Here is a 13,237-nt window from a genome sequence, read left to right on the forward strand (position 1 = left end):
CTTATGGGATGTTAGCATTCATAAGTCATGGGATCAAGTTTAAGAGCCGTGAGGTAATGATGCAGCTCTACAAAACTCTGGTTAGACCACACTTAAAGTACTGTGTTTAGTTCTGGTTGCCTCATTATAAGAACGATGTGGAAGCATTGGAAAAGGTACAGAGGAGATTTACCAGGATGCTGTCTGGTTTAGAGAGTATGCATTATGAGGAGGGACTAAGGGAGCTAGGGCTTTACTCTTTAGAGAAAAGGAGGATGAGAGGAGACACGATAGAGGTATACAAAATATTAAGAGCAATAGATAGAGTGGACAGCCAGCGCCTCTTTCCCAGGGCACCAATGCTCAATACAAGAGGGCATGGCTTTAAAGTAATGGGTGGGAAGTTCAAGGGAGATATCAGAGGAAGGTTTTTTTACCCAGAGAGTGGTTGGTGCATGGAATGCGCTGCCTTGGGCGGTGGTGGAGGCAGGTACATTGGTCAAATTCAAGAGATTGCTAGATAACTATATGGAGGAATTTAAAATAGAGGGATATGTGGGAGGAAGGGGTTAGATAGTCTTAGGCGAGGTTTAAAAGTCGGCACAACATTTTGGGCTGAAGGGCCTGTATTGTGCTGTACTGTTCTATGATTCTATGAAATGCTGCACCAAGGAGCCCTGGTAAAACTAAAGTCAATGAATATTCCAGTAGTTGTGTTATGCATGAAACAGAGGGAGATGCAGGACATTGCTGCAGGAGTTTTTTGGAGTTGTCACTCACCACTACCTTCTCTGGAGCAATTAGAGATGGGTGTTAAATGCTGGCTTTGCCAACAATGCCTGCATCCCAATAATTGTGTTTTTTAAAAAAAAAGGAAATTGAAAAACAAAAAGCTACAGATGCTAGAAATCCGCAAAAAATTTGCAAAAACGTTCAATTTTGGCACCTCACCAAATGCCCTCTGGAAATCCAAGTGTAGAATGTCCACTGGTTCCCCTTTTATTACAGCACATATAGTTATTCTCTCCAATGCCTGATATTAATAGAGAAGAATTTTGTCAGTTGAAGGGTGGAGTCTGAGGCATTGACCAGTTTATTGTGTACAAAGAACTATCATAGAAAAGGTGATGTAGAGCACAGAACTATTATTTTGTACTTTCAGCAACATTAATAAGGATCTTCCAATAAAAAGTTCAATAATACTTTATCTCCAGCAAAAAGCGATCTGTTAAGCCTGTTTCATCATTTGGCTATACACCTGTTTTGTCTCTTTTAATATCTGTGATTTGCTGCCTCTCAGGGAGGTACAGGATGAAGACCTACAGAAATTCTGCGCTCGCATCTCCACTCTCCTGCAGAACAAGGAATATAATAACGAAGCCATTGATTCTCTTCAGAAATTGTTCCTGATTGTATCTACGACAAAATACAGCAGAACGTAAGAACTTTTGTTCAGGGAGAGAGTGTGAAGGGATCTAAATATCTGACTGCTAAACTTGAGTTTATTTATGAGAAAGCAAAATCTTACAGCTAGTTCAACCTGAATTTTGTCCATGAACATTTATTTAAATAATAGTAACAAGTAACAGGTGATAGTGGTGGGGTACTGTTCTGTAATAAACTGATTATTGGGTTTTCAGTTATCATTTGTGCATTCCATTTCTTAGTAACTTTAGGCAAGCAAAGGCACCATTTGTGACTACCATTATTTGTGTAAGTTCTAAGTGATATGAGGGTTACATTTTGTGTCTCTTGTCTCAACAATGAGTGCATTTGCAGGAGGGAAATGGTTATGGGGTGGTGTAATTAGTCTGTGGTATGTAACTGAGTAAAATTTTAATGGACTGTCATTTTTCTGTTTGATGCCCAGTCTTTCCAAAGATGTCCTGCAGAAACTCCACAGCACCTTGTGTTTTGTGAAGGCTCCACAGCCAGTTCTTGTCCTCTGCTCAGCTATTCTGCGAGAGGTGTTGCCATGTTATGCTTTGACCTTTTCCTGTGAAGAAATAAATGATATGAAAACCATGAACCTTGTATCCAGTATAATGCTGGCCCAGGTAAAGAGTGGATGTTTGGTTTATTGTTTGTATGCAATAATTTATTCATAAACTGTGGATCAGACTACATCAATTACTTTGTGTAGTTGATGGTAGAAAGTGTAACAAGTATGTCTTCAATGACATGCCCACTCAAGTTTCCCCTACCTTGGGGCTGTTCTTCAGTTCAGTAATAGTTTCTTCCATAATGACATGGTTAAAATTCTGAACTTAAAACCTGCTCACTTGCTCAACAAGTTAAGGTACCAATCTGCTCCTTCACTAGACTATTCTACCCACAACTTATCTTTTATTGTTTAAATACGTTGTTGCCTGTGATAATGGGGGAAAGGAGAAAAGAGCAATAGATGTAAAGCTAACAGTGGCATTGTATTTCTTTAATAGGGGAGTAAAAATGCAGAGTTTGAGGCTCTTTGCAATCGTATTCTGAAACTACTGGATTCTCGGCAAACTGAAGGTCACGGTACACGGTATCTCATGCCCATTCTATCTAAAGTCCTTAATCTTGCAGTTCTCAATGAAGGTAAGTCATCAGGTACCTGGTATAACTATGATACCACATTTTACTCTGGAATTAATTGTACCTTTGCCTAATGAAGCTCAGATATTAACACACTGCTTTGTAAATGCTTTATTGAAGGCCCCTTTTAGTGACAGTTCAATATCCAAATCAATTCTCTCTTTCACCTATAACTAACGGAAGCCTTTATAACTGACTAATTGTTTTAAACAGTATCATTAAGATCTGCCTTGTAAAGTAATGAAATAATGGACTCCAAACATTAAGTTAGTACTAGAAGCCCAATAGAAAAATACTGCTGCAATGTAATGGTTCTTCATGCATGTCTCTAGGTTTTTCTGTGCAGCTCCCTTTAGATTGAATTTCTTTTAGAGTTTTATACATTCAATCTCAAATGTACTATGATATAAATTGTAACAGTAAGAAGGGCCGTCACTTAAAAGGTCAAATGTGTGTGATTTAATTTTATTCAAGGGAGTATTCAGTTGAAGAGATGCTCTTTCAGGAGTTGCACTGAATTGGAGGGCCACTGTGCTAAGCTGGCAAACGTGGCACTCAATCCACATGTGCTGTGCCCTCTTCATAATTGCCTTATTTTGGCCACAGTTATTTTCAAGAGCCTGTAAGCTGGGGAAGAAGGAAAATTTGAGACTCTCACCCTGATGAGGGCCAACGCAAACTAGAGGAACAACACCTCGCATTCTGCTTGGGTAGTCTACAACCCATTGGTATGAACTTTGAACTTCCCAGATGAAGGGTTTTGACTGGAATTGTCGACTGTCCATTTCCCTCCTCCAGTCCCCCATTTTTGTCCCCTTTCATACACACCTGCTCCGTCTCCCCAATCTATTCCCCTCCTGGTTTCATTCACCCACTACTCACACATTTCGCCCACTGACTCTTCCAGTAGTAGTTTCTTCACCCTCCGGCAGCTTTCTCCACCTTCACCCTCCCCACCCCCCTTCCTGGCTCTATCTTCCTTTTTTTTGTCTGCCCCCATCTGTCATGTCTCCTAACTCCATCGATGGCACCTACCTAAACTCTATGGCAGATGGAGTTTAATCCAAGCAAGTGTGAGGTCTTGCATTTTGGGAGGTCAAATATAAGGGAAAATAGTTAATGGCAAGATCCTTAACAGCATTGATGTACAGAGGGATCTTGGGATCCAAGTCCATATCTCCCTGAGAGTGGCCATGCATGTAGATAGGGTGGTAAATATGTGTGGTATGAAGATAGGGTGTATGGCATGCTTGCCTTCATTGGTCGGGGCACTGAGTACAAGAATAAGGAAGCCATGTTGCAGTTATATAAAACTTTGGTTAGGCCACACTTGGAGTATTGTGTTCAGTCCTGGTCAACCCATTACAGGAAGGATGTGGAGGCTTTGGAGAGGGTGCAGAAGAGGTTTACCAGGATGCTGCCTGGATTAGAGGTGTGAGACACATGAATATGTAGGGAATGGAGGGATATGGATCGTGTATAGGCAGAAGATATTTAGTTTCATTCAGCATCATGTTCGGAGCAGACATTGTGGGCCAAAGGGACTGCTCCTGTGCTGTACTGTTCTATGTTCCACCCCTCCCCCTCCCCTATCTGGCTTGATCTGCCTGTCAACCTACAACACCCCTTCCCCATCAGTCCACCAATCATTTCTGGCCCTTGTCGCACCATTCCCTCTCTCTTTATAGTGGCTGTTCCTCTCTCCACTCTCAGTCCTGATGCAGGTTTTCGACCTGAAACGTCGACATTTCCTTTGCCCCTACAGATACTGCTCGATCTGCTGAGTTCCTCCAGCAGATTGTTTGTTGTCACCATAGTTTGTTCTTTTCTGGGACCTGGATTTGAATCCCTCTTACTAATGAAATATGTAACTATAATATAACAATATAACTATAATGTGTTTAGACATCCCTTGCTCAGGTTCACAGCATGCAGTCTGCAATTGTTTTGGTGAAAAATGGCATTAAAAGGTAACAGACCATATGGATGAATGAAATATCCCCTTCGCCGTCAGGCCTGACTACCTGAAGGTGCTGGGGATCTGGTTTGGCGGGGCCGGGGCGTGCAACAAAAATTGGTGGCAGCGGATTGGGAAGGTGAAGCAGAAACTGGGACTGTGGGAATGGTGCTCCCTCTCAATAACTGGGAAGAACTTGGTCATCAGGTGTGAGGTGCTTTTAGAGCTGCTATACTTGGCACAGGTCTGGCCTGTTCCTTGCTCCTCTGGCTTGGGAATCATCCATGCCATCTTCCGGTTCATCTGGGGATCCAAGATGGAGTGGGTCCAATGGGTCACCATGCACAAGTCCCTGGACAATGGGGGCAAAAGTGTCCCCAATGTCGCCCTCATCCTGATGACCACCTTCGTCTGTGGCTGCATCAGGCTGTGCGTGGAACCAAAGTATGTGGGCACCAAGTGTCACTACGTGCCAAGGTTCTACCTATCCCCAGTGTTGCGAAGGATGGGCCTGGCCCCATTGCTGCACAACATCCCAGTCAACTGGACGTTGCTGCACTACCGGTCCTTCGTGGAAAAGTTCTTCCAGACCAACACCTTTGACTACAAGTCCATCAGGCATTGGTCAGCACGGAACATCCTGCAGACACTGCAGGAGACGGACTTGATGGATACTGTGGGGTGGTTCCCTGAGCAGATTGTCCAGACCATCTGGCAGAATGTCTCATCGCCAGAACTCACCAACAAGCACCAAGGCCTCGCTTGGCTGGCGGTGAGAGGGGCCCTCCCAGTCAGATCCTTCCTGCAAGGTCAAAACATCACTCCCAGCACGTTCTGCCCCTGGGAGGACTGCGCTGGGGACAAGACGGTCTCCCACCTCTTTGTGGGCTGTGGGTTAGCGAGGAGGGTGTGGCGAAAGATGCAAGGGGCCTAGTCACGTTTCGTTGCCAGCAGCTGCGTAACAGAGGATTCTCTGATCTACGGGCTATTCCCGGGGACACACACACAGACGGACGTCAACTGCTGCTGGAAAGTCATTAACTCAGTGAAAGACAGCCTTTGGTCTGCCCAAAACTTGTTGGCCTCCCAGCACTGCGAGATGTCCGTAGGGGAATGCTGCTGACAGGCACATTCCAGGCTGCAGGAGTACGTGCTGAGGGGCGGTCTGAAGCTGGGTGCAGCCAACGCAAGGGCTTGTTGGGGAAGGACTGCAGTTTAAGGTTCTTCTGCTACCAGAGAGAAGGGGCAGGGTCAGGTGAGGAAGCTCCTTAAATATTGTAAATATGGGATTGGGGTAGCACCCCAGGGAGCCACACGAGTGGCATCGGTGCTGTGGTTTTTTTAAGTAAAAAGGTAACACTAATGATTGATCCGTACACGAATGTAAAGGTTTGATCTGTTTTATTGTTGTATATAGTTTGTTTTTTTATGATGAATAAAGTTTATTTTGGAATAAAAAAATATGGATGAATGACGTGCAAAATAGTAAACTTCACACAATTGCAGAGTTTTCTGAATGTGGTTTTGAAGCTCCCAACTGGAATGGAATGGTGGAACTTTGCACTTTGTTTTGGGAGTACTTGGCCTTGTTTTCTCTAGCTCAAACATCTCTCAATGGTTTAGAAAGAAGAATAAAAACATATATTCTGAAATAAAACTTGGACTATCTGCATGTTTGCAAGTAGTTCCACAGATGGCCAAACTAAGCAAAGAAACATGTTTTTCAGAAGGAACAGTCTAGTCCTCCAGGACTTGAACAGGATTACTCTGACAGTGTAAGGTTCCATCAATCTTTGAGCTCAACTTGGAATATTTAAATATTCAAATATAGGAAAGGTGAAAGCAGACAGAGTTTGATTAATAAAAAGATAATGGTAGTTATTAAGATGAAGTATTTTTCCAGTATTGTCTGGTCCCTTTTTTAAAAAAAAATGAAGTCATGGACATTGAGGGACACCATATCAGATTCTGTTCACAATCAGCAGTTTTACTTCTTTTCTACAGAGCAGATAAATACTATAAGTAAGAAGCTTGTTGATTGGCTGCGGTATGCGGGTACAGTACAGGGAGTTCCCCATTCTTCTGGAGGCTTTTTTAGTCCAAGATCACGGCAGGTAATGAAACGGTGCTATTAAGCTAATGTCTTTATTGCTGTGAAGAACTGAAGATGCTGGAAATCTGAAATAAAAACAGAAAATGCAGGTCAAGCAGCAACTGTGAAAAAAGAAACAGTTACCATTTTGGGTTTCATTTTATTTCATATTTCCAGCATTTGCAGTTTTATGATTTTCATTTACATTGTGGCATTCTTTGGGTGATATCCTTTGTTCACTTTCTAACTACCCGTACCCACAATATTCTTTTAAGAACTTTTGTCCTTCATTTACAGCATAACTCCACAGCAGTCCTGGTCTGGCATTCCCCCACCCTCTCTGCAATTTAAAACCAATTTGTTTTCTCTCTTTCCCAGCTCTGATGAAGGGTCTTTCATTTGAAATGTTAATTGTTTCTCTTTCCGCAAATGCCACCCGACCTGCTGATTATTAGCATTTTCTGGCTGGATTGCTAAGTTATTCATCACCTTTTTAAAGATCAGAGTAGTAAATTCTATAACTCGTGAAGCAGATTTATTAACAAGACAATCATTGCTTCTGATTTTCTGTAATGGCTACTTCTGGTCATCCACTTAAGACAAATTTGCAGTTGTGTTGGTTATTCTTTTCTTCTTTCTTCTATTTTACTTGGCTGTGAGCATGAACTGTCTTAAATATTTTGCCTTTGTAAATTTAGTGAGGCATTAGGATATTGTTGGTAAGTTGGGGGCTTCAGGTTGGTGGGGGAGCCAAATGGTGGGTGAGGAGAGAGGTTTGTCTTGAGATCTGCTGTTTTTCTGTCTTTTACCCCCTTCCCCACCACCACCATTTGAAAGATGGGGAAAATATCTGCATGAGATGGGAACTTTTCTACAATTCAAGAAATGACAGGATCTCCTCTGCACACCCACTTTTATAATGTAGTTGAATTTTATAACACATTATCTAACCTTGAAATCACTTCCTGCATTAATTCGTTTTTCACTTTAATAATCCTTCTGCCAAAATCTGTTTAAAATGTCATTCCCCTGAAGGCTTAGCAAATTTCTCAAGTGAGTGGCTAAGGCATACAGAGTTAGGAAGGTTCCAGGTTCAATCCATGGGTGATATATTGGCTGTTAGTTGCATTTATAATCAGGACCTTTAAGTTGGCTTTCTTGCTCCAAGCCAGGGATTCTACTCATTATCTCCATCTAGCCCCTGCTACAGTAGGTAATGGGTATGTGGACATTGGATAATGAAAAGATCAAGAAGAGAAGCCTACAAACAATTCCTATCAATGATTACACCTGAAAAATGAATAGTGTGGAAAATTTTTGATGATGATCTCTTCTTACAAAGTGTCAGTGCCTTTGGGGGGGGGGGGGGGGGGGGGGGGGGGGGTGGGGAGGGACTTGGCAATGTCATTTCAGGTTGTCTCATGTTTCACACTGCTGTTCATTTTTCTCTTGATTAGCCTGCTTCCATTTTAGAGGTGGATGGGGCAGTAGCAGGTGACTTCTTCACAGTACTTTGCATTGGCCAATATTACACTGAGGACCAGTGGCTGAACATGCATTCTTTCTCCATGATCAGAAGATGGCTGCAGTGGTCTGGGGCAAGTGGAATCAACAACAGTGATGCAGGTAGTTTGTCACTAAAATGTAAAACCTCTGATTTATGCCTCTGTGAATTGCATTGAGTGCAAATTAAAAAATGCACATCACATTTGTAACACTCTGAAAAGAGGAAAGGTTGGTCGCCAGAAGGTTCTACACCCAACATACCATTTTGGTCTTCAAATACAATGGTTTTTCTGAGCATTTTTTTTTATATAATGTGTTTGCATTTCTCTCTGGACTAGTTAAACACTCTGGATTTAGTTCTGCCCTGTGAATGCCATGAAATGTAGTCCTTCAGAAAAATTGCCTTAATTCTCAGAAGTTAAAGATTAATCACAACGTTGGTTTGTTCAAATTGGGGGCAAAAAAACTGAAGAGAATGGTACATCTTGATTTTTATTAATTAGAGAAGTATTGGAATTTTTGTTTTTCAAAAAAAAGCTCTTCAACTAGGCAGGGCAATTGGAGGCAAGAAGGCCACATATGGAAACTGCAGGCATACGTGATCCAGCAACACTAGTAATGGTGCCTTTCCGATATTGGTATTACCCCTTTGATGGGCTATTTATGTTACACTTGCTGTTTAAAGTTTATAAGAAAAATTGATTTCAGGATAAGTTAGCCTAGTTTAGGACCTATCTAGAGACTGAAATAAATGGTGCATGCATGATTTGTGCATGAATTGCTGACATAATTAAGGAACTTTACCTGCAGAGGGACTTAAGGTACTGATGCATTGACTGCTATTATGATTATACAAATTGTGCTAATATCATTGTACTAATAAATCCAGAGTATTTGAATACACCAAGATTATTTGAAAATTTAACCTTGGTATAAATAAGTAAATCTGGGAATGTAAGTAATATAAAAGCACAAACGGTTCCCTAATGTCATTGATCAGTAAGCTAACATGGGATATGGAGAAAAGGAGAGGGAGATGAAGGTGAGGTCCAGATCCCCTGCGATTTGATTGAAGAGAAGGTATGAGAGGCTGAATGGCCTAATACAGTTAGTGGTTGTGAACCTACCCAGTTGTTGGCAGAAGGTTCCTGCAGGTCAGTTCAGAATATTATGACAGTCCGATATGGGTGCTGGTTACATTGGTATGTCATCAGTTGTGGGTTTTGTCAAGAAATAAAGGCTTTGCACATTGGTCTTCTGTGCTTCAAGTGTCATTGCGGTCTAGTTTGCACAGTATTATTGCAGTATTAATAAATAGAGCACGTGACTGCAGCCAAATCACATATCATGAATGCCTAATTTTGTATACAGAAGTTAATGTTTTCTCTTTAATTACCACTCATAATGTCTGTAACAATTGGAATAGTTCTCACTCATGAAGAATACCGTGATGACTAGTGATCAGCAGTGGATAACTATTTCATTGTTCACAGATATCTTTGACAGGATTCCCAAAGGAACAGGTGAAAATAAGAAAGATGAAGGGCTCATTATCCCTTTTGGTAATTAGATATGTTCAAATCTTGTCAGCACCAATATGTAGAGCCTGCAGTTTTGACTTGAGCACTATGACATAGATTTAACAAGTTTTACAAATGAGTTACTGCTTTGCCACCTTGCACTCATTAATTCAAATTATGCTTGTGATGGTCAAATGTCCCCATATGGAAGCAACATACAAAATTTATTTTTCAAACTTTCATTTTTTCTGCATTGTAACTGTGAAGTTCACCTGCACGTTTTTCAATATTGCTTTGTTTTGAACTAATCCTGCAATAGTAGTGAAGAGTCAGCTTCTCACTGCGGATATACCTACAGTATGTGCAAATCTCTGATAATTTTGAATAGAACCAGAAAATATGGATGTGCATGAACAGATGACAGATGGATTTGTGGAAACAGCAAGCTGTTTAATCCATAGTGAATACTTTGTAACATGAGTGTAATAACACTTTAGAAAATATGGATTTTAAAATATTTTACACAGTTTTTCCTTTAATGCTTATAAGAGAATTGTTACTTTTGTATTCACTAGCATCCTGAGTTTGACCTTACTGCTGGCACTAAGATGATTTCTTTTTTTGCTGCTTCTTTATTTCACCATAATTCACTGATGTGATCTGAATTATGCAAAAATGTGACTGTTTGACAGAAGTTATTAATCGTTGTAATCTGCCTTCTAGATGAAAGATCTGAGTTAGAGAGCTCTATGATGTCAGTGGTTTCTGCTTCCTCGACATCAAGTCGGCTGATGCCCCCTAAAGAACGTCTGCGGGAGAAAACATTTGAATATTGCAATCGACTAATTGAACAGAGTGATAGAAGTAGGTACAGTATCAGGGAACAGTATTTTAAGCCCTTTTCTTCTTTGGCTTCAGGCAATCACTCCACTTAAAACAGAAAATGCTGAAAACAATCAGTAGGTCAGCCTGTGCCTTTGGAGAGTGAAACAGTGTCAACATTTCAGATCAATGACCTACCATTAGAACTGGAAAAGTGAGAAAATGAGCATATTTTAAGTTGCAGAGAGATGGGTGGGTAAGAGGAGTATAGTTTCTTGCTCGCTTAATGAATAAATTCTCTGGTTGTCTGTAAACTCATTCTGTTAATGTGTTATTTTCTGCTGTATTTATGATGGTGTAGAGCCTGTTTAGCCTGGGGAAATGTATAAAATGGCAGTAGTTTCAGCGGACAATTCCCTCTCTACAACTTAAAACCACCCCTCCCATTGCAACATAGAACATGATTATTTGTTGCAATGCACACAAAATGCTGGAGGAACTCAGCAGGTCAGGCAGGATCGAGAGAAGGAAATGAACAGTCAATGTTTTGGGCCAAGACCCTTCATCAGGACAGCCGAGTCCTGATGAAGGGTCTTGGCCCAAAATGTCGACTGTTCATTTCTCTCCATAGATGCTGCCTGACCTGCTGAGTTCCTCCAGCACCTTCTGTGCACTGCTCCAGATTTCCAACATCTGCAGTCTCTCTTGTGTCTATGATTATTTGCTCACTTTTCCACTCCTGATAAAGGGCCATTGACTGAAATGATGGCTCTGTTTTTCTCTCTCCACAAATGCTATCTGCTTGCTTAGTGTTTCCAGCATTTTCTATATTTGTTTCAGATTTCCAGCAACTGCAGATTTCTGTTTCAATTTCACTAAAACCTTAGGTTAAGAGGTCAGTAAGTTAGCTACTATCTAATTTTAACCATATTCACTCTTTTAAAGGCGGGGTTGCTTCTGATAATTCATTTCATTTTCTTAGCCCTCTCTTTGAAAAAGCACTTAACCTTTGCTCTGTAATATGAATCAAGGCATTCAGTGCATCTCCCAAGACTCAGCAGGACTCTTATATCATCATAAACATACAGTAGAAAATGCCATATTAGCAGAATAATAGTCTATTCATTAATATACAAGAACCTACCACAGAGCGAGATTTTCATATAAATTCATATATAATTCATACATCACAGAAGGAGGTTGCACGAGATGACCTTACACAGGGGAGAGAGGTGCAATTTGCTGTATTTAAATATTTTCATACATCAAGAAATTATGAGAAAGAAAAATAAAGTGTAACACAATTGGGCCTTAAATTTTCTGTGTATTAGACATTTAAAAGATACTTGGACAGGTACGTGAATAGGAAAGTTTTAGAGGGATATGGGCCCAACACAAGCAAGTGGGACTAACTTAGATGGGAATCTTGGTCGGTATGGACCAGTTGGCTGAAGGGCCCGTTTTTGTGCTATGTAACTCTATGACATGAATGCTGGTCAGATCCTGAAGCTCGCTTAGAATCATGAATTTGTTATGGTACAAGATTACACGAGTAGTTTAGGGAAATGTCATTATGATCTGTCTCTTGCAATCTTTATTTGACTGTAATGCTTATCGTTTCTTTCATTTGATTATTTCCAATGCAATAGCTTTGTTTAGATTCAGAAGAATGTATGATAGAGGAACTCTACTCATTTCAGACACTACATTTCAAAGAGATTTCGAGGAGAGATGATCTACTAGAATTCTGCCAGGGATAAGAGATTTTATTTACACTGAGTGACTGCAGAAGCTGAGATTGTTTTCTGCAAAGCAAAGAAGGTTAAGAGGAGATTTAAAAGTGATTTTAAATTAGTAGCACTTTTGATAGAGTAGATAACAAAAAAGTGCTGCTCTGTGGGCAGAGAAGTCAGTGTACAGATTTCTGATAACAAGGGGATCAGGGGAGATGATGGAATTGGAAATCAAAAGATGTCAGATGCTGAATATATGAAATAAAAATAGAAAATGCTGGAACACCCAGTGGGTCAGGCAGCATTGCAAAATGTTATGAGAGTTGTTTTTTTTAATCATAAGGATTAAAAAGTTCTGCAATACACTAAAAGAGTGGTGGAAGCAAATTCAATTGTAACTTTCATTCAGGGAATTGGATATTTTATTTTAAATTACAAAGATATGAGGAAAGGGAAGGGTATGGGACTAATGGATAGCTCTCTCAGGCAACTAGAACGGGAACACTGGAATAAATGGTCTCCTTTGTGCTATGATTCTGGTGAGTGACAGGTTGATCAATTACACAAAAAAGTAATATTTTCCAGATCTTCTGATTTATTTATTGATATAAATGATGAACAGTTCTTTGCTAAGAACAGTTCTTGGCAAGTTTAAAAAAAAAGTCTTAGTAAAGATTGGCATTGTTATTAATGGCATTAATTTAAAATGATGTTGCTTCAGTTTAGCTGAATGGTTTTTATTGGTTCACTGTTTTCCCCGTGAGGTGATGGAAATCTTGCAAGGATAGTGAGCAATTACAGTAATTGTTAGCCCAAATCTGTGATTAGCACAGTGTTCATTTGTTTATGCCACTGTGTGGTAATTGTCATTTAGTGTGACATAGAATTCCAAATGAATATTGAACTAAATTAAACTTTTGCAGTCAACTAATCTTTAAAATTTGCAGTCATAATTGTAGATTGATTGCACCATTTTAGTGTAGAGTAACGCATTGTCTATATTATTGTTACAACCAAATATACATGCATTAAGGCAGAGACTGTGGTGTAC

The 13,237-nt window shown here is 40.3% G+C and overlaps 1 protein-coding gene across 1 annotated transcript in view; it reads left to right on the forward strand.

Moving 5' to 3' along the window:
• The window catches only part of ap5z1 (adaptor related protein complex 5 subunit zeta 1), a 44,248-nt gene that overhangs the window by 8,666 nt on the left and 22,345 nt on the right, over positions 1–13,237 (forward strand). The window contains exons 2-7 of the mRNA XM_052021517.1: positions 1,280–1,417; positions 1,850–2,036; positions 2,421–2,559; positions 6,518–6,627; positions 8,063–8,231; positions 10,355–10,495. Of these exons, the coding sequence (XP_051877477.1) occupies positions 1,280–1,417; positions 1,850–2,036; positions 2,421–2,559; positions 6,518–6,627; positions 8,063–8,231; positions 10,355–10,495 (884 nt within the window). The remainder of the gene's footprint in view (positions 1–1,279; positions 1,418–1,849; positions 2,037–2,420; positions 2,560–6,517; positions 6,628–8,062; positions 8,232–10,354; positions 10,496–13,237) is intronic.

The sequence above is a fragment of the Pristis pectinata genome, chromosome 8 (assembly GCF_009764475.1).
Source record: "Pristis pectinata isolate sPriPec2 chromosome 8, sPriPec2.1.pri, whole genome shotgun sequence".
In the NCBI taxonomy this organism is placed as follows: domain Eukaryota; kingdom Metazoa; phylum Chordata; class Chondrichthyes; order Rhinopristiformes; family Pristidae; genus Pristis; species Pristis pectinata.